This window comes from Telmatherina bonti (genome assembly GCF_933228915.1).
Source record: "Telmatherina bonti genome assembly, chromosome: 12".
NCBI classification, from domain to species: domain Eukaryota; kingdom Metazoa; phylum Chordata; class Actinopteri; order Atheriniformes; family Telmatherinidae; genus Telmatherina; species Telmatherina bonti.
This window is the reverse complement of record NC_136610.1, coordinates 14,357,662-14,383,748: the sequence shown is the minus strand read 5'-3', so window position 1 is coordinate 14,383,748 and position 26,087 is coordinate 14,357,662. Positions and strand designations below refer to the sequence as shown.

The 26,087-nt window shown below is 37.2% G+C and overlaps 2 protein-coding genes across 2 annotated transcripts; one reads left to right on the top strand and one right to left on the bottom strand.

The window, feature by feature from the left end:
• Nucleotides 1-6,787: 6,787 nt before the first annotated feature.
• lbx2 (ladybird homeobox 2) lies at nucleotides 6,788-9,057 on the top strand. Its single transcript, XM_079249529.1, has 2 exons — nucleotides 6,788-7,356; nucleotides 8,121-9,057. The coding sequence occupies exons 1-2, from the start codon at nucleotides 7,032-7,034 to the stop codon at nucleotides 8,582-8,584; spliced, it is 789 nt and encodes a 262-aa protein (XP_079105655.1). The 5' UTR covers nucleotides 6,788-7,031; the 3' UTR covers nucleotides 8,585-9,057.
• Nucleotides 9,058-14,148: 5,091 nt separating this feature from the next.
• pcgf1 (polycomb group ring finger 1) lies at nucleotides 14,149-24,549 on the bottom strand. Its single transcript, XM_079250539.1, has 9 exons — nucleotides 24,460-24,549; nucleotides 21,580-21,685; nucleotides 21,291-21,443; nucleotides 21,100-21,171; nucleotides 19,983-20,085; nucleotides 19,762-19,804; nucleotides 16,459-16,545; nucleotides 14,438-14,518; nucleotides 14,149-14,223 (listed from the first exon to the last, which is right to left on the bottom strand). Exons 1-9 carry the CDS (start codon nucleotides 24,544-24,546, stop codon nucleotides 14,173-14,175), a joined length of 783 nt encoding a protein of 260 aa, XP_079106665.1. The 5' UTR covers nucleotides 24,547-24,549; the 3' UTR covers nucleotides 14,149-14,172.
• Between the last annotated feature and the right edge of the window lie 1,538 nt (nucleotides 24,550-26,087).

Below are 26,087 nucleotides of genomic sequence, written 5' to 3'. Positions count from 1 at the left end.
GAGGGGGGGTAGAGTAGGGTTGTCTCACCACTTAATGAAATCCTGATGTGAGGAAGGAGAGGAAGACTTGGCGAGGGGTAAAGGGGTGATCTCGGAGGTCGAGGCGCCACACCATCTCGAGAAAATGACGTGCCTCCAGAGAGGAGGCTTCACTTGCTCATTTATTTTCTCTTGTTTGGAGGCGAAGCTGTGGCTCGTAAAGAGAGTCTGACGATGTGCCCCTCATTATGTAGTGGACGTTGCATCAGGGACCCAGCCAGGCGCCCAAGTGGACAAGGATAGAATTGCAAGAGATTAATTTGTTGAAAGCTCCCCTGGAACTTGGTGTGCTCACACAAGAATTTGTCTTCATTTGCCAAGATATGTAGTGAGACATGAGAAGATAGGCCTTCCGAGTCATGAATATGGTTCCTTTTCCGTTCTCTCATGGGGGGGGGGGGGGAGCATGTTGGTTTGGTTTAGCAATCTGTACATAGTTTAATTTTCTACAATGTTTATATGCCTGAGAAGAAGAAGATATCTTTGATCCATTTAACAGCTAAAACCAGGAAACTTATGACTAAATAACAAATGTCATGAATGCTAGAACACAGATTTTGTTTGGTTTTCTCCAGATAAAATGTCAGGGTGGTATTTTCCTTCTGTAATTGCAACAAACAATTTCCAGTCTGTTGGTGATGCAGAAAATGAATGTGTTTGTATCTGTGTCACTCTGGTTAATACTGAGTGTGATTGTGCATTTTGTGCCTTCGTCTATAAGTTAAGATAAGATAAGATAAGATTAAAAAAAATTCTTTTTTACCACTTTCAATGCAAGAATCATTAAGTAAAATAAAAAAGGAACATAAAGAAAAAACTAGAATTGTCAGTATACTTGTAAATTATTATTATTAACTGTTTTGATTTTATATGGAAGGTTTTGTGGGACAGAATAGTGAACAACAGCAGAGGCATAAATGTTTCCAGTAGTTTTGAGCTTGAAAGAGTAAAAATGAAATCAAATACACTGAAAAAATATTGACCTACTCATCTGAGAACAAAAGAGGTATAAAATGAAGTCAAGGCTCTATTAAGTCCTCCTATCAAGTCACACACAGAGCAGATCAAAAACATCAAAAGGAAAATTTTAGACAAATTTATGACACAGGAAGTCTGCTTTTTAAAAAAAATCCTTTAATTTTCCTCTTTTTTCATCGTGGAAATCTACAATTTATTGTATTTGTTCATAAAAAGTTTTGGAAGTTTAAACACTGCTCTCCTCTTGACGTCAGTCTGTCAACCGTTCAAGTTGTGGTCACTCCGGATCACAGAGCAACTCAGAAGCAGGGTCCCATTGTTGCCTATAAATAGGTCTGACCAACTGCACTGCATATGTACAAGTTAGCTGACGATAGGCTACTGAATTAAAGTCTGGTTAAAGATTTTAATCTCACCAAAAGGAGAAATTTACAATACTTCTTTTTTTTATGACATAATATATTCATTTGTAGTCATTATAATAGTGTCATTGTTGCAGTACTGTGGATTCAGTCATATTAATTCCAGTTCTTTAACAAATTGGCTGTTGGCCACAAACACACAGCATTATAAATCTAATGTCTAGTATCAGATTCCATGTTCTGTTTTGCCGGTCAGTGGGCTAATTGCACAATAATGAAGCCAGTCAGGAGTTAAACAGGGGAAACATTCACCCATAATGCTGTAATCCTGCTTAAAACCCCCACACATCCTTCTTTATGATCTTAAATGGGCCCCAGTGGGCCATTAGAGAGCAACAAGGACGACCACAGTCCAATCCCAGGAGAGGGGTGCGGGGACTGAAGGGGTGGAATAAAATGAAGCCACTTTATGTTTAGAGTTGTTAGTTTGTTTGTTTTTTGTTTGTTTGTTTGTTTTTTAACACTATCTCTGTTTGGGAATCTTCGCAATCCTGAGTGTAAATGATGGTACAGTTAAGTCAGCTGGAGGAGATGACTGAGTGATGGTGGATCAACAGAAACTCGGCTCTTTCCCTTCATCCATTTGTAATAAAACAGGTGTGTTACGTTCATGGTGCACTGGCTCTGATCTCTTCATCAATCATCGCTGCAGAACCTTGCTCACTCTGTCTGTGACCCAGTTATTAACACTGTAAGAAGCCTTGTGCGCTGATGCTGTCACTTACAAAACAATGAACTGCTGTAGTTTGTGTTTAACAGGAGTGGAGGCTGTGTGTTTATCTGTAATTCTTATTATTTTAATGCTCATTCAAATATTTCTTGAACTTCAAGTAGAGTTATAGGATCGTGATAGTGTTGGTTTTTAATTTTGTGACGATTTATTTGAATGTTTTAGATTTTCAAAGCTGTCTCCTTCATGCGTAAATCTCACAGAGACCAATCTGCACCAGAAAAAAAAAAACAAAAAACAGTGATGTTAAGGGTGGTGTTGGCTGTTTCAGCCAATCTTTGGACATATTTTAAGTTTATTTTGATATCCTGAACTACAGTGACTTTTTTTGTGCACTGGTGGAGTTTTAGGCAAAAAACTAGGGTTTTTGAAAATGCTGTGCATCTTAGAAATGATCACGGAAATCTAAACACATTTTCTGCTACCAAGCAAATAATTTTTAAAAGTTTTCCAAAGCCAAAATTATTCTCAGATTCAGCATATCTTGTTGACATGTGAGGTGGCTGAACCCAAAATCTTGGAATCATATGAAGATGCAATTCTGCCAAATGATCAAAAGGTTAAAAAAAAAAAAATTTAAAAAAAATACGGGACTACAAAAAAAAAGGAAACATGTTTCTCTAAAATAAACAGCACCATCTGTGTCTGGTTTAGCTTTTCTTGCACCGAGTGACACTAAAGAGGAAATTTCAATCATTGCTCCGCTGTCTGACATCCAATCAACGCCAGCTTTTGACTTAACATATGCTCCCTCAGCAGAAATGCTGTAATGCCATGTCTCAGATGAAAAGTGTCGTAATGACCAATAAGATGAGACGACGTGGCACGGGTGCACGAGCACCAGCTCTCTGTAAACTGCCACATGAACACCTGTGAGTCTGCACCCAATACTCACCGACGTCAGTGTTTGTTTGTTTTATTTGTTGTTGTTTTTATTTTATTTTTCATTTTTCAGTCATTTATATATATATATATATATATATATATATATATATATATATATATATAATAATATTTTAAGCTGGTCTAAGGGATTCGTGCGCATTGACACAGAAGTGAGCAGGTGTGATAAGTCGGTTAAATGGGTGATGCCTCTTATGATTCCCGCTCTCTAAATAAACCTGTATTTAATGTTTCACTTTCATGTATCGTTTTATGAATTTGCTTTTTTAATATTCTGTTCGGTTCGCTCCATAAACCTGTACAGAAATATGAGAAATTTTGATCAACAATTGTTAGCAACGCTTTAAAAAAGTAAATAAAATTATTTTTAATAACACGAACAGGGAAAAAAAACGTGGAAACTGCTTGATAAATTAGTAAAACAGCATCATTAGACGCAACGTGGAGCCTCATCAACGCGCTCCTTCAGACAGGCGTGTTGTGTGTTTTATAGTGGAAACAGGCCAGTTAAGAATGGAAACAAACACACACCCACAGCGCTGCGAGCAACCTTCTCCTGTATCATGTTATCCAGAGAGGCGTTTACAGCTGTTTTCTTTCATAATACAGGACGACACGCTGAGCTGAGAGCTGCCTCTTTACAAAAGCACAGGAGAGAAAAAAATCTCCCATCCATGGTCTTATTCAAAATGTCTCTGATTTCTTTTATTAACTAAATTGAATATATAAAGAAAAGACAATAACTACAGTTATTCCAAATTGAGTTTAGCAACCAATACCCTTCAGTAACAAGAGTGGAAATTGTGAAAATCTTAATCAGAGCTTTTCATTTAGAGAAAGAACTTTTAAACAGAATATTAGTAATGGAAAGAGGTGTCATTTTACGTATATTTTCAAATTATTTATTTCAAACTAAATCTAATTCCTATGATTTAGAAATATTTCTCCTAATGTGTATCGAAAAGAGACCGTTATCTATTTATTTATTTGCTCACATTAAACACAAAAGATCCGGCAGTACAGATACTTGAGGAATAATTATGAGAAGCAGCCTAAAGCGTTAACAAACAAGGCCATATTTTCCGGAGTTTTGTTGCTGTCATCACTGAGTCTCCAATAGAGACTTTATGTGATACATTTTTTCTGTAGCGCAGTGATTTTATTTGCTAAATAATGACAGGATTTAACCCCACTGGGAGTTTTCCCTTTAGCTTCTTGATAAAAAGATGAGAAATATTGCACACTTGACCCGTGTTACTATTTAAACATGTTATTATAGGCCTAAAGTTTGGCAGCTTTTGTCGCTTTTGGAGGTGAGATGTCACAGAACGTGTTTTTGGAATGAGGTCTCTGTGATTGGAGGTAAAAGCAAAGCGAATCATCCAATAAAACCAGCCAAGATCTGTTGATTGATGATGTCAGCATTTCTGCCTCTAATTAACGTTTCCAATAAGAAGAAGGATAAAAGTCTGACTACCTCTGAGATTTTAAAGTCCGTTTAACTGTGAGATTTCAGGGCTTTTCAGGCTTGAGACAAATTTAGGTTGTTTGTTATCAGCAGTGTGGGTTCAGACGATCTGCACACCAAAGCAGGTCGATTATGATATGATATATGAGCTTAAAAGCTCATTTACCTGAAAAAAGCGTGAGCCTAATTTCATAGGCCAGAAAATTACATGTACAAGTAAGTAAGGCCTACAAAAAATATTGATAGTCATATATATATATATATATGTGTGTGTGTGTGTGTGTGTGTGTGTGTGTGTGTGTGTGTGTGTGTGTGAGAGAGAGAGAGAGAGAGAGAGAGAGAGAGAGTGTGTGTGTGTTTGTTCATTAGTTTATGACTTTACCAGGAGAATAAAATAAACTTGACCTTAACTGCTTTGAATTTTCCGGTTTAGGATTTGAGTCTAAAATTGTCAACATAAATTACCTTCACTGTGATATTAATATAATTTCATCTTCATGAACTGTTTCCAAAACCTATACGAGTGTCTGTCCAAATCCCCTAACTGAATTTATCCCCACCAGCTCCTGCTTGTTATGGAGAAATATGTATTCAAAGCAGCCACAAAGGGTGGACCTCCACGGCAGATAATAGAATTTCCTGCTGTTTTACAACTCTGTCCCTAAACCAATGTCACCATATGCTTCTGTTGGCACAAGACTGCACGGTGGAGCGGCAGGCTTTTACCCAGCAGGGTCAAAAAAATGCCTCTGTATTCTTTGGAATTACCGCATTTTCCTCAGTAGGCCTATTCCCTACAATTATTATTCACCGGCTAAAACAGAAACAACACTGAGTTTTAGTTGCATTTTTTTGTCAAAGAAGTTTCCTTTTTCGGGTTGTAATTTATTGATCTCAGCCAAGCGATTATTTATCTGGAAAAACACGCATTTCAATTTACCAACAGGCCTTTATAAATAAAAACAAATCAGAAATTTGTCAAATATGAATAAATATAGGCTAATATTAATCAATAAATGACCAAAGCCATTATAAAAAAAAAAACAAAAACAAATAGAGAAGAACTGCGTTACTGTGGCTTAAATAAAACAAGGTGTTTCCTCAGAAGAAACGTACCTGCTGCTTTCTCTCTCATGTCCAACACGTCGCGGCCAACTCGCTTTCTCTTTCTAATCCCTTTTTTTTTCCCCTCTCTCTCTTTACACATTAAACTCTCCTTGAGGAAAAGTCACATCCTCCGCTGTGAGACTGTGAACCACAACACGGCGTCAGCTTTATCACCGGCTCGTTTCACGCTCGCGCCTTATATTACACTGAATTTCTGGATTACCTGCAGGAATATGCTGCAACCTGTCTCACGTGCAAATGACAACGTAACAAAAACGAACCCATTAAAATAAAAAGGAATAAAGAACAATAAAGAAGTTCTGAAAGGTTTTTTTTGTTTGTTTGTTTGTTTGTTTTTGTCTCTCTGTTTCCTTTTATATTAAACATTTTATTGCTTTAGCTCCAATATTAATTTGGCGAATCTTCATACGAGCATCTGCTTATTAAAAATATCTTTTTAAAAAAACTTGTTACTTTTGCCGTTTTGTGAGCAAATATCCACCGTTTCCCGTATAAAACTGAAGAGCTTCTATTTATTTATAGGCAGGCAACTTTAAAAAAAAAAAAATAAAATAAAATAAAAAAATCAGCTCTCATGAATTATGATTAACATAAGCTAACTTCACCGCAACCAGGTGCCAATAAAGTGCACATTACTCAAAACGTTATGTTACACGCACAGAAGTGACTAAAAATGAGCAGCACGGTTTGGAAACCCCCTTTTCAGATCGATTTAAATCCGTTTTCCCCCATGAAGCAAAAAAAAAAAAAAAAAAGCATTATACTGGCCACTGGCTCTTCATATCTAAAGAAATGCACCAGTAGAGGGAAACAGATGCATAAACATTTGAGAGGATCTTTCTCCTCGGCAGCAACAGACTCCTCCTATTCCCCACGTCCAATTAGTTCTTACGGTCCGGCCCTTTAAGACGCAGCAGCGGGTCACCAAGTGGTGTAGGGTTTCTCTAATTGAACTTCGCCCAATCAACAATAACTCGTTAGCAGTCGCTTTCTTTTTTCTTGGTGCCTGAGAAAGCTTTTTTCTCCTTGCAGGGATTCACCCCCTTCAGTCTGTCACTTTCTAAAGATCTACATGGAGCTTGGCAGAGGAACTGAGAGTCTCTGAGGGGGGGATACAGTCCGGCTGCCTCTACATACCCCACACACGCCCGAAGCATGGTTGTTTTGGAGGAAGGCTCTCAGGCGACCTAAGTTGCAGCATTCGCTTCTAAAAGTGTCAGAAATATCGTGTGGCTCCGCCAGGGCGCCGACCATCAGAAGAAGAAGAAGAAAAAAGAAAAAAAAAACTTGGGGGGACGCTATAATCTGCCATTTGAATGAAATAACCAACTTTTTCCGAAAGCAGCGAATCTCCGGGACTGCGATGACCTCCAGTAAAGACATGAAGGCAGGGTCTGTGTTGCAGTCCAGCGGCGAGGAGAGGAGACGGGCTCCGTTGGACCAGCTGCCGCCGCCGGCTAACTCCAACAAGCCGCTGACGCCGTTCAGTATTGAGGATATCTTGAACAAACCCTCCGTGAAGAAGTCGGTCGCCAGTATCTGTCCGCCGAGGGTGCTGGAGAAAGTAGCGGGCTCGAACTCCTCAAGGAACGGGATCACAACTCCGTCCTCGCCGCTGTGCGCTCTGGAGGAGCTGGCCAGCAAAACGTTCAAGGGTCTGGAAGTCAGCGTTATCCAAGCAGCAGAAGGTAGGCTACACGCTTTTTGTTGATGGGTTTATTACTTTTATTTTCTTATGTAACCCAAAAAACTTATTTTAAACTTACTTTTAATGGGAACATGTGGAAGTAAGACCATTGCATCAGTGCTAGCAGTGTTGTTTTGACTGTAAATGAGGACATGCTAGGACAGCTGGACATGTTTGTAGCAAGACAAAACGACCGTAGAAGTCTGAAAACGGGAGTGCATATTAAATATATTACAAATGAAATGCATATTAAAAATATTACAAATGAAAACTGAATTAAAATGACTATGACCGAAGACGGTGCTGTCAAAAATCCATCAGGCTTAGTGGCCTATAGGCTCCTGTAAACAGTGCAAAGTTGGGTGAAAGTTGAATGGCATACATTTAGGTATGTTTACAAATTTTAAACAATAAAATTAAATATAATAATGTAACAGCCTGTATCTTTATGTTATTAATGTATTATTTTGTGCACATATAGCCTATAATCTTCAATAGGCGTATAAAGTAGGCTATAGCCTACTTGAAAATATTTTTTTCTTTGCTGGTGTGACAGCATTTCCAGATCATCAGCTCATTTATATCTCCTAAACGTCCTAAACGTTTATCAGTATATGTTTTGAAATTAATCTAAATAATAAAAGAGATATTTAGTAAAAAGCGGAAGGACAGGCCTGTTACAGTGCCCTCTGTTGCAACTGCACTTTTGGGGGAAAGTGACCCTTGCAGCTGTTTCATCCCTCTCACATGTTTTCCTTTTCCAAGGTCGAGAGCATCTAAACGCCTTCGGACAGAGGCAGACGTCTAAAAAGAGGAGAAAGTCGCGGACGGCCTTCACGAACCACCAGATTTATGAGTTGGAGAAGAGGTTTTTGTACCAGAAGTATCTTTCTCCGGCTGACCGTGACCAAATCGCGCAACAGCTGGGACTCTCCAACGCGCAGGTCATCACCTGGTTTCAGAACCGCAGGGCCAAACTCAAGCGGGACCTCGAGGAGATGAAAGCGGACGTGGAGTCGCTAAAGAAAATCACCCCACAGACCCTGCAGAAGCTGGTCAGCATGGACAACATTGACGATCCGCAGGGTGGGGGTCCCGGGGCCAGATCGCCCAGTATCTCCCCGACCTCTCAAGGACACCGAGCCTTCCCACAGTCCCCCTCCTCGTCAAGAGACCAAACCACGGATGAATTCTCGGAGGATGATGAGGAGATTGAGGTGGACGATTAACGGCCCAGGGGCTTTATCTGTGGTTTTTCATAAGCGACAAAAAAAAAAAATTCTCAAGAATATTAAAGAGGGACTTTTTTTTTCTTCCCAAACTTTTGCACGGATATTGGTTCAAAAAAAAAAAAAAAAAAGAAAAAGGAAAATATTCACATAAATGAACATTTCGGAAAAAAGTTTCCTCCCCTCCTCCTTTGTTTTTCATTCACCGTTTTATTTATTATTCGGACTTGTAAAATCTGTCCAAGTTTATTTCCCCCCCAGAAATATCTGCTTCTCTTGCAGGCAGACATTAGTCACGGTTTTAAGTCAGGAAAGCTTAAATATTATGTAAACATTCAATATACATTATAAACTTTAACTGCGTGGTCGAAGTTAGGAGAAGAAATTTGGAAGTTTTCTTTTCGCCATTTATTCAGATTTTTCAGCTAAAGGTCTCAGATTTGACAAATATTTAAATTTCACCTCCACTACCTTTTGCATTTCCCCCACTTTTTTTTAATTTTTTTACATGGGGTCGATGGGACAGGTCATCGCACATCTAGAAGGCCTAAAGACGTTGTTTTTTTTTTTTTTGTTCGTTGTTAAGAGGAAGATGTCTCTGCAAGCATGCAGGCCTATTCGCTGCGCAAATGAGGCATTCATGTGACAGTAGTATCAACTGCAACCTTTCCCAGGCTATGACTTCTGTATATAGATCAAACATCCTATGCGATAATTTTATTGTAACATTCTATTTAATCAGCATCTATGTAAATAAAGGTTATATAATATTTGAAGAAGCTTTTGGCGAGATGGATGTGTGATTGTAAAATTTCATATAAAAAAATAATAGATGGAAGAAATGGTGTATGATTTGACTGTTGGAGTTTAAGAGTAAGAGTTTGTTCAGAAATAATAGCCTTTCTAAAAAATACAAGAAACAAAACACATTTCTTTCTATAGATATGCTATAAAGTCACAGAATAGAATTTTGAAAAAAAACAAAACAGGATTAACCTAAAAGATAAATGAAACGCATTCAGGATTCAATTTAAAATCAGCATTGCTTGGTAAAAAATGTGACTTTTTGATTCATTGACCTCTGCTTTCAGTCTTGAAGTGCCACGACTTCAATTAGCAGCCGTCGACAGCCTTTATTCCCATTCTTTCGCTTGGTTTTGAATACATCTTGTCACAAGAAGGTCCCGGTCTGGCTGCGGTGTTAAGAAAAGCTCGCCTCCACCCCTGCGCCATATGTTTTCTTCCTCCTTCTATGAATCGTCTTTAACACAAACTAGTCGACATGATTGATTAGGTTAACCCGCCTTTGGCTCACATAAAACAGCCTCCATATAGCAGTGTGGGCAATAATGGCACGCATCTGCCACTCTCCACTCGGGTTTGTTTAGAAAGAGAGAGAGAGGGAGAGAGAAAAAGTCATTCATGAGTGGCAAATGGGTGAGTGTGAGGGTCCTAATGAATAAACCTCAATGGGAGGCAAGTGGAAATGCGACGTGCTGCTCCCAGTTTGCAATAGTTTTGTAACGGGATCAAGTTTAGTTGGTGTGTGTGTGTGTGTGTGTGTGTGAGGATGGAAATGTGGGTGTGATTGTTGTTTTTAGTGAAAGAATGTTTATTTAAACAAGTTTATACGAGTATTTCTCACGCTATAATCCTGATAAAAAGCTGCCTGTGATTTTTTTTTTTTTTTTTTTTTTTTTTTTTTTTGCGCAAAACAAATACTTATCAAATCAACGATCTTTATCGACAAATAAAAAATCATTCTGGATAATGACCAAGGTGTGAGAGACTCGGGTCTAAAGAAGAAATATGGACGGGGAAAGGAAAGAAAACGGAGAAAGACTAAGAGACAACTAAAGGCTTGTCTTTATAGAAGCAGAGCAGGTTGGCATAAACAATAGACGTAATCGGCTGGAATGAAGAAGGTTGAAAAGTCAAGCAGGGCTTTTGATTTTCTCTTAAGGCCCTCTGGTCTGGCAGGAGGACCGTCAAGTAAAAGAGGAAAACTTCCTCCCCTGACATCCTCAATCTCAAAAAAAAAAAAAAAAAAAAAGAAAAAGAAAAACACCGTCTGGAAACTATAGAATTTGATAGAACTGCCACCTCTTTTTCTCCAGAAATCTGTTATTTCTAGAATTCCTATTTTTATTAATTGATTGAACAAATAATTCGTCATTTGGATGACTGATATTTATTCATTAATTGTTAACATGCGAGCTGTATTAAATCACTCCTTCTTGCTCCTTTTTCACCTTTATAGCTACAGTCCATTTGTTCTTTGCTTCCTTTCTTTAAGGTGCAATTTTCAGAAAGATGGGAATGAATTATAGACACACCAGTCACGTGGCTTCCCCACTTTTCTATTCCTGAGAGCCACTTTTGGATTTTTAGCTTCACTTGTGAGAAAACAAACCTTCTCAGTGCCATGATACAGGCTGTATTAACTAAGAAAACCTATTTTAGCATAAAGGTAACAGTTTCAAAAAACCTTATCCCATTTTTTATGTTATTTTAACATGAGGAGCCTGAAAGGCCATGTTCGGGGTTTGAAACTGTGGCACTGAGGAAATCCATGACAGGAATGTGTCTTTCCATTTGGATTAATGCTATTCTGCATTTAAGCCGGATTTGCAGTGACAAACCCCATCTTTTTCTTTTTTCAAACGCAGAATTTGGAAGAATAAGAATAATTATATCAAAAAAATTAAAAAAATTATATCAAAAACTTACATTTGTCAATGAATCATTAAACAGCTGGATTTTCTTCCAGCTGCACAATCCCTTATCTTTTCCATATTAACCTAAACTCTATTTCTAACCTCTGGCATTTTAAGCATACAAACACCCCTATTTCTGTCTTATTAAATAATTGTAATAAATGCCAAATAACACATTTAATGTGTTTCCTATTGATATTTAAGAAATTTCAGGTCCATTGAAATGTTGCTGAGGCGGTTTGGTTGTGGCCCTGCAATGTAATTAGAGTCAAGTCAGAATAAGATACAAGGCTTGGATATATTATCAGTCCGAGTCAGGTTATCAGTTTTTCCTTTCACTCTGGAAAAGATCACAAACATCAAAGATTTGTGTGATGCCTGAACAGCTCAAAGTCTGCCACCTAGTGCTCGTCCAGAAAAACTATTTACAAGAGCTTCAGAGTACAAACAATGCTGCAGCAGTTGTGGGCCTGGATAGACAGAAGCTCCAAAAGGAGCAATGCTTTTCCTGTGTTCACAGCACAGATGAAATGAAACAAAACCAGGTGCAGATTTGACATCCTGTCACAATCAAGAAGAACTCTCAGCACTGATTTTACACAGAGGTCAGACTGGGCGTCTGAACATGTTTTACAGCTGCAGTGAAAACACCTGCGTGAACTCTGAAGCTCTGACACAAACTCTTTGAAAGAAAACAAGCAGTGCAGAGTAAACTCCATTAGGTTTGTGGACCAGATTTTCCATTTTGAACAGTATTTAGTTTAGAAAGATGTTATCAAGTTGCAAAAATAATAATACAGGTTATCTTCTTTGCTTGGCCAATACAAATAATTAAGTCAAGACATAGCAGAGTTCATTATGACTTGGTTTTAAAAATTTACATCACAGTGTCAAAAAGGTAAAAAAAAAAAAAATAGCTGCCATTAACCTAATTTTACAGGTTTAATCATAACTTTTTTTTCATTTTAAATTAAGAAAAAACTGCCTTCATTTAGTACAAAAGTCCAACAAGTCAAACGTTGCCTTGGCAACTTTCACTTTAACTCAAGTGTTTCTCAGTTCTGGTCCTCGGGCCCCCCCCTGCCCTGCATGTTTTATAGGAAACCCTACTTTAACACACCTGATTGAAATAAAGGTCTTATTAACAGGCTGCAAAGAACTTGATGAAGAAGTTCAATCATCTGACTCAGGTGCTTTGGAAGAGGAACATGTCTATAACATGCGAGGCATGGAGGCCTGGGCACCGGAATTGAGAAACGCTGCTTTAACTTGACCTAAAAATCATGACAATAGTTAGCAATGTGAGGTTTACTTTGATCAGCTGGATTTAAAGCAGCCTTTAATAAACTAGGGGCTGAACGAGTGAATACGGATCATGTTAAATATCCAGAGCCCTGCAATTCCATAGTGGAGTACAAGACACTTCTGTGCCACTGAATACCCCAGATTACAGTAAGGTCAATTACAAAAATGGAAAGGACAAGGGACAGCCGTAAATCTAGCTTAACGTGGCCGTTGGGTGTCAGTGAGGGAGGAAATCAAGATATCTGTACGGACCAGAAGCAGCAACATGGTTGAGGAAAAAAGCTTGTAAAACTGTTGCTGCCAAAGTTTATCAGTAAAAGCTTTTCATCAGTTCCATATAAATACATAAATACATAGACCATAACGGGGCTTGAAGGACATTTAAAATGTTCCATCAAAACTTCATTTAGCACGAAATAAAAAAAATAAATAAAACTTAAAAAACAATGTTGAAACTAAAATCAGTACAGCAAGACTTTAAAGGAAGCTTCCAAAAGGAAACTTGCTGCAGGACATAAACCAATAGCACATTAGAATAAGCGTCATATACAGGGGAACTTCCCCCTAAACAAGAAGGCCGAAAATATCTAGAAAAGAGTGACTGGTCAGGGCAGAGCCTACAATGTGTAGCAGGATCTTAAAAAGACTTCATGTCCTCATGCAACCGGAGCAGTTTTGGGAAGAACGGGGACCTATGTAGTTTCCAGATGCGTAAACTGATACAGACATTTCCGTAGAGGATCAGAACTGCAACTACTGCTAGTGGCATCTACTTTTAATTATAGGCTGGAAGAAAATATTGTTGCAATCGCTTTCTTTTTGGATTTGTTAACAATATTAATGTAAATTTTTCATTCATCAAGCAGATTCTTCCAGGATTCAAATTGTGTGAAAAAATGTGGTGAATTTCAACACTTTGCAAAAATGATCTAATCTCAGGAAGCTGACACTGCCAACGGGTGAAATATTGTTTTATAGCAGAATTATGTGCTACACAGCATCAACTTGCAGTAAAAATTTTGTAACATTTTGCACTACCTTCTATACTAAAAGGATACCAAACTGTTTTAGTAACTTCTCTTATGACATATCACATGCATGGAAAGTTACTCAAGTTTCCCTTCATTGACGGAAACAGTGAACGCATCGGCAGCCACATGAATAAAAACCCTTTACTATGTTCTTTATGCAACCATCTTGTAGTTCTGAGTAAATATTATGTGAATTCCCAAATGAAAAATTAAATTATAGGGAAAATGAGCATTAATAGAATTAGCATAATATGAGATAATCAGTATATAATTTCATTATGTTAACTAAAGACAGAAAAAGAACCTTAAAAAGGATGACACCATACAGGACCCATCAGGTGACAAATACAATAATCTAAGCTGCTTTGACTAACGTCAGTGAAAGCACACCCAGTAAACAAATTTGTTTTTCCCATTTAAAATTTATTTTCAAAAATACAAAACAAGGAAAATAAGTATATGTACACAAACACTATTAAAATAGAATATGTATTGTACAAAATATGTACAGCTGCCATTTAACAGAAAACAAGTCCTATCTGGTCCTTTTATCCTTGATGGTGTAGTGAAGAACTAATGGTTGGGCCTGGGGAAAGAAACAGATTTAAAACGTTACACGTGATGAAAATACTCACACGGGCATGCATGTGACAAGTGACTTCTTTACAGCTCCACATCTCATTACTTGGTGATTATTTAGTAGATTTTGAAATAAAATCACAGCACAAAGAAAGTTTTCTCAAGTGTGAAGAAATATATGACATTTATTGGCACTGTAGCTGACAGTAGCTGTACTGTACCTTGCCAAACCAATGTGAGAGCCATAACCGTTTCATGGTCATGTGATCAGGCAGGGACTCGTTATTGAACAACATCTGGACCTATAAGAAGACCACACAAGCAGATGAAAAGGGCAATCTGACAGAACATCTGTGAAAATGTTAATCAGTGAAACTTATTTGATGTTAGCGAGAGGACCTTTTTTCTTCACTTAAAACAAATTCTGTCATCTTTGTTGTGATGGCGCTGTCACAGCTGTAAACTCAGCACGTTTATATTTATCACTCAATTACTGGAACAGGTTATCCAAAACAGCCCCACTGCATGCAAGACCCTCAACAGGAAGTTATCAATTCTCAACAGAATATCCACCGTCTGGAAAAGGATTGTGTAGTCCAGTCATTCTCACATGAGATAAGTCCAGGCAGAAAACCCGGGACTTTATTTAAAGGCTGCAGATCCTTTAAACTCTTTGTTAACTTTTTAGAATATGAGAGTTTTTAAAGCATGATCTGACAGACTCCTCGGAGATTAACAAAAGGTTTGATAAGAGGAAATGATTCCAAAACACAACTAAGCCATTAACTGAAAAACAAAGATGACAAACAAAAGTAGTCCATAGGCATTTCTATTTGTTTTAATTGAAAACAAAGAAGGAATGCCAGCAGCTCTAAATATTTGACTGCGACTGAATAGAGTTGCTTACTGCTTAAAAATGCCAAAAAGCTCAAGATACACCTGAAAACCAAATGCTTCTTCTGAAATGTTACTCTCACTCTCTCTCTCTCTCTCTCTCTCGAAGAGCTGGATATGTAAATTACAGACATTAAAACTGATGGCTAAATTGTAGCCATATATAAATATTTTAAAAACATTTTAGCCATCAGTTTTAATGTTTTTAATTTACATATCCAGCTCTTTTGAAGAAAGACTATAATATATATATATATATATATATATATATATATATATATATATAAAAAGCATGTAGCACTAGATGTCAACACCTGTGTTCAACTGGACTGCAGCAATCTGACTAGTGGCTTCCTATAATGTCCTCTTTTGTTTGATTTCTTGCTTGTGTTGTTCTCACTCTCCTATGTAAGTCGCTTTGGATAGAAGTGTCTGCTAAATGACTACAGAATAGAATAGAATAGAAAATATCTTGTTCAGCAAGCAACATGGTAGCATAACATATATTTAGTTTAGGGTAGGACTGGGCAATATGAACTCAAATCTATATTACGATTACTTGACCGATTACTTGATTACAATTAATTAGCATTTTTAGCCCTAGGAGCTAACTGAATTTTTTGTTACTGATATTTTTATAATTGATGAGCGGTTATTATGAAAGTGAAATTAAAAACAAACAATTTAAAATAATATAGTAATTTAATTTATGTGTTCCCATTTATTTAGGAGAAACTTAAATTTCCAAACATTTGAAAAAAATCTACATGGAAAAGACTGCATCAAATAAACAGATGGTTTAGATGAATTTTTACTTAGTTGCCTAGCCGAGCAACAAATGTGCTATATAAAGTGCCTTTGCATGACAAATCAGAACAGCAGCATGTCAGCAACACAGAGCAACATTCGAGAAAGAAGTTACAAGTGAGCGAACAATGTCATCTTTACATAAATATAAGTATGACCCCTTACAAATGCTGGATAAATTATTAACAAAATACATGTCTTGTGCAAGTAGATATTTCTTTTTTTTTTTTCATTAATAACAAAGAATCTGTCTTGTTAACATGTTTTAGGGCCGTTTTGTACAGATTATCAAGAACAATGCACTAAAGTTTTAGCTTGACATCTAATAATAATAATGTTAGTAATAAAGCTCTTTCAAAGTGCTGCACATGGCAATTAAAGACACATAACACAAACTTTTATCCAGTAAATCATAATAAAAACCAAATTTTCTCCGTTTTGCTGTATTTCTGTGGCATGAAGTAATGTTGGCTGTAACAGATTTAAATTTTTGCAGCAGAGTATAAAATGAATAAATATTTATAAAAAATCTGATACTGACCTGATGTTTTTCTACGTTTAACCGGTGACAAAGCACTTTCCGCAGGTGCCTCACCTCCGCTCGAACAGAACAGCGCACAAACTTCTGCTGCAGAGAAAAGATTAAACAAGGAGATGCAAACTTTTAGACAAGCAATGTGATCATAGCTGACACATTCAAGAGGGAGAAGGATCTTAAATTATGTCTACTTGCATAATTAAAATTTATTGCCTCAACTTGTTTTCACTGGAGAGTTTTCACTGAAAATTTCATGTTTATACTGTAGTATAAGCTGTCCAATTTACTCAGCTGTTTAACATGTTACCGTACCATGGAGGAATATCCCTCATTTAACTTTTGGACGTGCAGACAGTGTTTTAACAGTATCAAATACAGTTTAAAATATGGTAGACCCTGGAAAGAAAATGCTGAAATAAATAATTAAATAAGCCCAGAAGTTATAAATGTCCCAGTAAAACTAGAAGTACATGCTGCCATGTCTTTAAGAAGCCTTCTTAAATCTTTACATTAAAGTATTAAATGTTCAAGTATTAAAGTGTTTGCAATGTCCATTCAGAGTTAAACTGCAGCCCAGAGTTCAATGACAAAACACATTTCCAGCCCAAGAAACTCAAACCCAACAACGAGGTAACTGTACGACCAGGGTGTGGTAATTTCCTGTTAAAATTAGATTTACAGTGAAGAAAGACCGCGCTTACTGCTGGATGTTTTCCGCTCCCGACTGACTTATTACACACTCCTAAGCCGTACGAACTAAACCTCCTTTTCCCCAAAACCTGCACAGCAAGACCACAATATTTCTTTTAATGCATGGGCTCAAATTTGTTCTAGTGAATTTACACCTCAGTAAAAACCGTGAGTATAATTTGGACATGCAGTGTAGAGGATGGCAGGCAACAAAGAAGTCAAATTGAAATCCAGAGCCCTGCAAGCACACAGCTTGCTTTAGCAAACTGATTCAACATTACACCCAAGAGTGTGATTTGTTTTTATGTATTTATGAGGGTTCTCATCAGTAACTAATCTGATTTATAAGGTTGCAAAGAGGTTAAAGTGAAAAACAACTGCATATAAAAGGGTCAGGAATGGAACAAAAAGAGCTGTGTGTTCCTATTACACATTTCAAGATTACAATAAACATTTTAACTTTGCATAGTGTTCAAAGAGGAGGTGGGTATATAACAGTGTAATAACGCTTCTATGAGTCACCAGATGTCTATGCTGTTAACGCCCCCCGGTCCTCGCTTTTGGCTGGTTCTGAATATTCTTTAACAACAAAAAAAAAAAAAAAAAACCACACACACACACACACACACACACACACACACACACAATAAAACCAGATTAAAAACCAAAACACACAAAGCTGTAAGTTTGTTTTAAACAACATGTGCGTTCTGTAAAATATGATATCATTTCCATTTTTAAACATCTGTTTTTGATATTTTGGAAAGAACTGACAGCAAAGGGTCTGATGACGAGCAGCACCATACAAGCAGCTATTCGCCCAATGACAACTGATAAGGTACAATTCTGCTTCTGTCATGTTTAGGAGGATCCCAGGTCAAACCAGGTTAAACAAGGGCGCCATCTGCTGGAGGAACAAAATCATTGCAGCAGGTGAAGGGAAAAGACAAATAAGAATGATCGGTTTAGTCTGATTTTTCACATAATAGTTTGTATTAAATTCTGAATCAATATTACTCTAGTTGTTACAGGCTCATAAGTGTCAAATTTCTACTCAAATAAAAGAAACATTGATTCTTTTATTTAAAAAAAAGATATACATGCACCATTGATTTATTCTGATGAGAAAGGGATTATTCTTGATTTGATTTAACCCTTAATATCAAAGTGAATAAAACGATGACTCTGAAATGCTGGGATGCAAAGCTACAATAATAGGGTAAAATACACCAAAAGTCCTGAGCCTGAAACCTGAGCCAGCTGCTTCCAGGAACTATATCCTCTATACATGAATGTGAGCTTGTAGAGGTAAACCCTAGTGTTAAATGATAAATCCTTTTGAAATTAAAATAGCAATTTAAGTCACTGTGATTAGCCAATCACCAAGAATGACATTAATTGAACATTTTACATGGGCCGGATCTGGGTTTTCCAAATGCACTTGCTGCAGACAAATGTCCTGTAGTCTATTTTGTACGACTATACGGTCCTATTTTTGAGTATAAAGAAAAACAAAAAGGCATCCAGCCATGATTTTGCTCTGAGTCTCAAATTTATTTACATCAGATTTACACTGCGTTTCATTCCCATAACTGACATATTATCATCCACTCGAGAAGCAGCTGCCACAGAATAACTGGCTGTGCAAAGGTGCAGAGAAAGTATGAGTTACTCTCCCTCCTCATATTCTCGGATGGGCTTCACACCTGTCGGGGAGCAGCTACTGTCAGCTGTGAAGTCACATCTTTTTAAACCTGATCTCAGAATAATTTTCCATAATTGACAGAAACATTAAAACAAAAAGCACTGAGGAGAGGAAAGAGTCCAACTCCTAAAATGTCTCGAAGGACGGTTTTAATGAGTGGAGTCGTTCTAAATATTTTTTGGAAGTCAGATCTAAGATAACATATTGATGTGTCAAATATTGGATCAATTTTAAACTGTAACAACTCAACAATTACCCCCATGACTGCTGATTAGCCGTGTGTGATCCTGTGGTGGACGTGACGATCTCGGCATTTTACCAAGGAGAAATACTCCCGCTGCTCCTTGCTGATGCGTGACTCTTTCCATGTTCAACTCCATCAGTGTGTTTAAAAACTCTCATATTTGTGTCTAATTTTCAGATGGTCAACATGTTTTTTGACAAACACACTTTCTATGCTCATCAAAGCGCAGGGTGGGTGCTGAACAAGATGGGAAGAACATTTAATTGCGATTTTTCTTTTTTATTATTGCTTTATATTATAACTGCTATTACCTAAATGGACACACATAATACAGCTGTGGCACGTCAAGCTACTATGCACTGGAAGGGCTTTTAGTTAAATGAAGAGTGATTATTTGCCTCGGTTATGTGCTTCTCCCAGTTATCCTTGTTCATCTGCAGGCATGATGCCTCAACATTAGCCAGACAATGCAGATCTTCAGAGCTGGATTGTGCTGTTGCTGCAGTTTTAACTCAGCTAAGTGTTTTTTGTTTGTGTTTAAACTATGAATTTAAGGGTAGAAATTACTTCAAAACTGCACTCAAAATATCTTCTGTATATTTTCTTTTCTTTGCGAAAAGCTTCCACAACAACAATTCCCACAACACAGCTTAAGGGAAAGCCTTACCTGAAGAGTAAGTTTTGTTTTATCCTTTCCAGCAAGTGAAGAACTGCAAAGACAAACCAGAGAAGTCTGAGGCTTTAAAGAGTGCTTTGTTTATCTTGAAACATAATACATATTCCAATTTATTTCTCTGCATGTTTACTCTATAATTGGTCGTTTTAAAAAAAAAATCATTAAGTTTGAACATAACCACTTCAAAACAAAATAAAGAAAGCCCAGCTTACCTTAGCCTTTCTAAACACAGCGAGACCTGCTCATCGTATCTGTAGAAGTGCGCTTTTGAGTGGTCAAAGCTTGTATAAGGCAAGCCAGTACCATCTGATACATCTGGACCAAAAAGAGGAAAGGGTTAACTTTAAAAGTAATTCATTTACACGCTGTTGTTAAAGCACCTGGCACTGAAACTTTTCACCACTAGTAGAGCTAATTAATCGTTTTTTAATTAAAAATGTTCAGGTTGTACAAATCCACAGTCATAATCCCTGACGTCCTTCTTGTGCGACATCATGTGACCGACACACTTAGCCCTAAAGTCGCATCTCTTTTTTTAAATGTCTGACCGACACACTTAGCCCTAAAGTCGCATCTCTTTTTTTAAATGTCATCACACATTAATTTGCAATAAATGACTGAAATGTTCAGATCTCTGATAATGTGCTAATATGAATAAAACCTACAAAGAATACCAAATCCATTTTAGGTCTAAATACATCTCCACTACTACAGTAATGGGTAGATTCAGCTTGTGTCGCTGCATACCCGTGATGGACATGAAGCTGTTACCAAAGTTTTATAAACACTGATTTTTTGCCTGAGACCTATTTTCCAACATGTGTTTTCTGTTAGAATATCTGATTGTGCATCGGACCAGAACTCTGATGTGTTAAATAAAGAAAGCATGTAGAGCAAAATGACCCATAGTAGTGTAAATAAGACGATTAACAACAAGCTGTTTAGTGTTAAAGACAGGGCCAAAGTATAAACCTGTTCTAAAGGAAACGAAACCTTCAGGCTTCAGTGTTTTGGCCACAGATTGCATCTTGCTGTTGGTAGGAGAAGCTGTTAATATCTCAACTTTGCTCCTTGTGGTAAAATATACGGCAATTCATATTTTAATGTCATCTCACGTGGTAATATTTTATCTCATGCTATACATATATTCCTCTATCACTATTTAGTGAAAGCTTACATCTATAAGATGAAATAGCAAATGCCATCGTGATATTTTTCAAATAAACTAATTATAAATATTTTTTAAATAGTTCAGGCTTTACCAGTAGCAGTCAAAAGTAGGCTCAAATTTAAAATACACTCAGACATGATTCGGGGATGAAGCCTTACCGTCTCCTCCTGGCTGAATGACTCTCTCTAAACCTCGTGACTGATAAAACTCCTTTATTCTTTTGTCTTCACCTGATCAAATACAACCACAAAATGTACAAACATGACAAGGGAGTCAGGCAATCCACAAGCCAAAATGTACATTAGCAAAAATAACTCAAACCAAGCAGATCGACAAGCGGAGAACTTACTTTCTTGTAGTCCAGGCACCAGTTTGAAGACAATGTCTTGCATCACACGGTCCAGCTTGAGGTTGAGTAAGGGCTGCGTTTCATGGATTTTGATGTTGCACATCGGACAATATTTGCTGGTTTGCAAGTATTTTACAATACAACTTTTACAGACTGTTGAGGATAGAGAAATGTTTAAATTAGATATGATTTTTTACAACCCTGCTGGGCACGTTGCCAAATCTGGTGTTGCATGTTTTTTTTAGTTTTTCTTTTACATGACATTAAAACATAAGATTCATAGACTTACAGGTGTGCAAACACTCTGTAATTGTTGTGGCATCTATGAAGTAGCCCGCGCAGAGGTAGCAGACAATGTGTTCATTCAGGTCCTTAATCTTTATCTTCACTTCTTCCTGTTAAAGATAAAAAGTAGAAATTATTGTTAAAAAGGAGAGAGAGAGAGAGAATATCATGCAAATTTTGAAGAACATGATTTGTGTTAACTATAAGTTAACACTTGAGTGTGTCTTTTGGATCATGTGCATAATATCTTATGCTGAATGAGTATAATTATACCCTCTGAAGCCACTTCACTTAATAGATTCATTTTATTGATCCTTGGTCCTGCCATGTGTCAAAGTATCCGTTGGTCAATACACTGTATGAGTGTGTATATGAATAAGAAACACGCAGTAAAGGCGTTTGTAAAACCCAGACAAAATTAAAACAGAAGTAAGGCCCATTTAACAAACCTGTTCTGAAATTTAACTAGAAACATCACCTGAGTCTAATTAAACCTTTACCCTACCTTTTCAAATGTTTTTCTTCAGTCCAATTGCACGTAAAATAATAGGCTGCAAGACTAGAAAGGGGGATGTATTAATACCACTTTTTTTTCAAACTGAGTGAACATTTGAATACTTGCCGATACCCAGCTCCAATATTAGGATTAATAAAGTCCATTACAGTTCACTGGTAAGGAGTACAACTGAGTAGTTAATTGTGTAATATCTAAAATGTATCATTTTGGCCAACTTCTAAATGCAAAACTTGAAAATGTGCAGAATCTTCACATATTTGATGATAGTGTTTTTAGGTGGATTACGTTCACAGCTTTGATAACGTGACCAAAATGCGCTTTTTCTTGCTGAGATAATGCAAAATTTGTATAATTTAGATAGAAGCTATAAATGTTTCTGGACACCAAACAATAAAAGTTATATATTTAAGTCTTAAAAAGCATCATAAATTTAATTAAAAAATAGTGTTTATTTGGAGGATTGGGTTCACAGAGGACCAACATGATCAAAATAAGGTTCTCTCCCTGAGATAAAACCAAATTCAGACTTGTTGTATGAGTAATGAATGTTTGTTTTTGGTTTTTTTTTTTACATATTAATGTATTAAATACAAATAATGTATGAATTCAACTGATTACTTTCTTTGCATGAAGGTGATAAGTATGACAGCCCTAGTTTTTGGGTTTTTATTTTTTCATACTTGTACTGGTTTTGTGACTAGTATTGGTGCATCCCTTGGTTAAAACCAGTTAAAAGAGCATATTTGATTTAATATAACAATACTACTTCATGTGGATACTACTTTTATACAATGAAAACTGACATAAACATGACATATGAGAAAACTCCTTTGCACAATGACACTTTTTGAAGGCAGTGACTTAACCCTGCAGAGCGAAGCATTCTGCCTCCCACACACACAAACTTTGCCACTTAGTGCTTCAAATGGCAACATTCAGCAAAAAGCACCAGTTAGATGTAAAAAAAATAATGTCAGGATGATCACACGTCTACATGTTGAGCTGCCAATAGTGCCAGCTCTGCAGGGGCTTCACACTGCCGCCGACAGAACCCAAAGCCAATGTCCAAACACCAGCAAGCACACCAAAAATGTCGCTTTGGGGCCATACTACCTCAAAAACAACGTTTTGCAGGTAATAATTACATAAAATAAATATCATGCAGGTGGATATTTATTTAACCCTGCGATGGACTGGCGAGCTGTCCAGGGTGTACCCTGCCTGTCGCCCAAAGCCAGCTGGGATAGGCTCCAGCTTCCCCGCGACCCTGAATTGGATTAAGCGGTTTAGAAAATGGATGGATGGATGGATATTTATTTAGTGTAAGTGGGTCGCAGGATGTTCTCTTGTTCTTTTCTTCTTTTCGTGGACATGACAAGTATCTTACTGATGAGGTGCAGGGCTCACTTTTAACTTGAAGCCATGCAGGAGCACTTCCAAACCTTGTGATTACTGCAAGGAAAGTTCTCACCATTTCGTTTCCAGCCCAGCCAGTGAGATCTTTTTCTATAATTCAGGATTTGAGAACCCAGCTTTAAGTTTAACGTTAAGTGTGCCCTGAGAAATTACCCAATTTCACCTAATTGGTCTAAAAAGCAGCTCTGTGTTCATCCAAACAGGCCCCAGTGAAAGATAATAAAAGTCCATCTTCTTGTGTTTATCTGATTTCTATTCAAAAGGCTTTGACGAGATGGACTTTATGTTAATAATATGGACTTTTTAAAGAAAAAAAAAACCATTGTGGTTTGTGGTGTGATTCTTCAGTGAGGAAAGGTGTGCCTTGGCTCAAAAAAAGGCTGAAAAATACTGGTTTACACAACCCAAAAATAAAGTCATTCTCGTATGAAAGATGAGCTACAAGGTTGCTGATATTTTCTATGAAAGAGCTGGTTGAGATAAAGTACTGTTGTTACACATTTGGATCTGAAACGAGAAGAAACTCTACGCTTAAAGAATCGTAAAACTCCAACATGATGAAACTAAGCGCAAAACAGCGGGAGCTCCAGACGGACCGCCGCTACTTCATTATACAACAAACCGAGTGAGAACCACCACAGAGCCGCCGTCTTTACCGCCCCAAATCCCTCTAATCACGCCTGAATTACAAGAAAACTCCCAGTTTTATTCAAGATATGTTGACAGTATGGTCAGAAAAGGGCTAATAAGTGTTAGTTGAGAGGTTTTATGCACGTTGCTCCGAACAACACGGTTGGAGCTCGTCATATCTACGCATGCTCAAGCACGTCTCTCCTCGCAGCGCTTCAGCATCGCTCTCCGTCCCTCACCGCCAGGCTCCGCGGAGACCATCTTTCAAGCCCCATGCGTTTTCCTCCAGCCCAGGCGAGCTTGACTAATACAGCCACTCACCTCGTTCCGTAGTGGGTCCAGTTTGTAAACGGACTGTAGCTGATTTCGTAGTCGCATCGCTATGGCCATCGGACCTTGCTCCGCCATCTTTGGGAATTATGCTAACTTCCGGGTAAACCGGAAGTATCATTTTCTGCAAATCGTGGCGGGTAAAAAACAGAAAATAAGAGACGACATAAAACATGTAGGAGCTCGTATTTATTCATCCCCTTTCATAAAAGAAGGGAAAAACAGCTGCCTGTAAAATAAGCTGAAATTGACTAAAGTAATGATAAATAAAAAAAAATTATGAATACCATGACATTATTTTCCAATTCGGGTTCAATAGATTTTTTTTTTTAAAGCAAACAAATAAGATAATTTATTACACATTACATCACTCAGACTAATATTTTGTTGAACAATCCTTTAATGTTTCCGCTACAGTCAGGTGTTTTCTGTTCCTCTCAGTCAGACTTCTGCACCTGTTGACAGGTATTTTGTCCCACTGTTCAACAGAAAATGCTCTAATTTGTCAAGGACCAATTTGTTTTGTGTTTTGTTTTTCTTTCTTAAACTCAATTAAATGAGAAAAGAGTGTCTTATATTACTAAATTATATTTTTGCAAATTTTTAGTTATTGTTCCTTTTTTCCCCCAGTTATTTGAGTGACTGTTGTAAATTCAGCCTTTAATGAAAGGGTATGAATACATATGAGCACAACTGTACCTTGCCAAGCTGCATTTTTATCCATTTGAAATATTTCAGATAAAGTGAATTTAAACAGCATTACTACATGACCTGAAATTGTGAAGTGGCAGGAGCAAGTGGTACATTTTGCTCTTGTGATGTGACAAAGACCAAAGACACTGTTTATTTACCCCTCCAATTGCACTGTTTAATTAAAAACTAAAAAAAATAAATAAATAAACTCACATGCTCACATACGCACACACACACACACACACACACACACACACACACACACATATATATATATATATATATATATATATATATATATATATATATATATATATATATATATATATATATATATATATATATATATATATATATATATATACACTATTCTCCAAAGCAACTGAGAGCGACAACAGCACAAGCAAGAAATAGAATAATATGGGACATCGGACTGCTGCACTTATGGATGCATAAGTTGGCATGTAGTGCTGAAGGCAGTGAAATTTATATATAATCAGAAGTGTAAATAGTGAAAGTAGAAAGTAAAAGTCCTGTCTGGCAGCTCTTTCCAACTTGTCACTAAAGCAGGTTAATTTATTTAGCTCAGCTCCACTGCAAGGTAGATGAGCCTATTAGTGGGGGAAAAAAAACCTGTTCTGAATGCATCAGTAGATAAAAAAAAACATAGCAGGACTTTTTCTTTACTTCTACTTCTACTTTATACACCTCTGCATATAAATATTGGCGTACAGCTCCCGTCCTTGAGAGCTACAGTCCTATAGGTTTTCCATGCATCCCTGCTCTAACACAGCGGATTCAAATTAATCATTAATTGTGCAGAACTTCATAGTCTGCTGGATCCATTCAGTGTGAGCCAGGTGTGTTGGAACAAGGACACATTGAAAACCTGCAGGACAGCAGCCCTCTAGGACAGACTTTGGACA

What these genes read in the sequence shown, in the direction of transcription:
- pcgf1 (XM_079250539.1), bottom strand. Translation starts at nt 24,546, where the DNA reads ATGGCGGAGCAAGGTCCGATGGCCATAGCGATGCGACTACGAAATCAG. An exon ending in CATTCAGCCAGGAGGAGACG is followed by an intron (nt 20,086 to 21,099) that starts GTAAGGCTTCAT and finishes TTTTTGGTCCAG; the next exon opens with ATGTATCAGATGGTACTGGC. An exon ending in TAAACGTAGAAAAACATCAG is followed by an intron (nt 14,519 to 16,458) that starts GTCAGTATCAGA and finishes GTCTTCTTATAG; the next exon opens with GTCCAGATGTTGTTCAATAA.
- lbx2 (XM_079249529.1), top strand. Translation starts at nt 7,032, where the DNA reads ATGACCTCCAGTAAAGACATGAAGGCAGGGTCTGTGTTGCAGTCCAGC. An exon ending in CGTTATCCAAGCAGCAGAAG is followed by an intron (nt 7,357 to 8,120) that starts GTAGGCTACACG and finishes TCCTTTTCCAAG; the next exon opens with GTCGAGAGCATCTAAACGCC.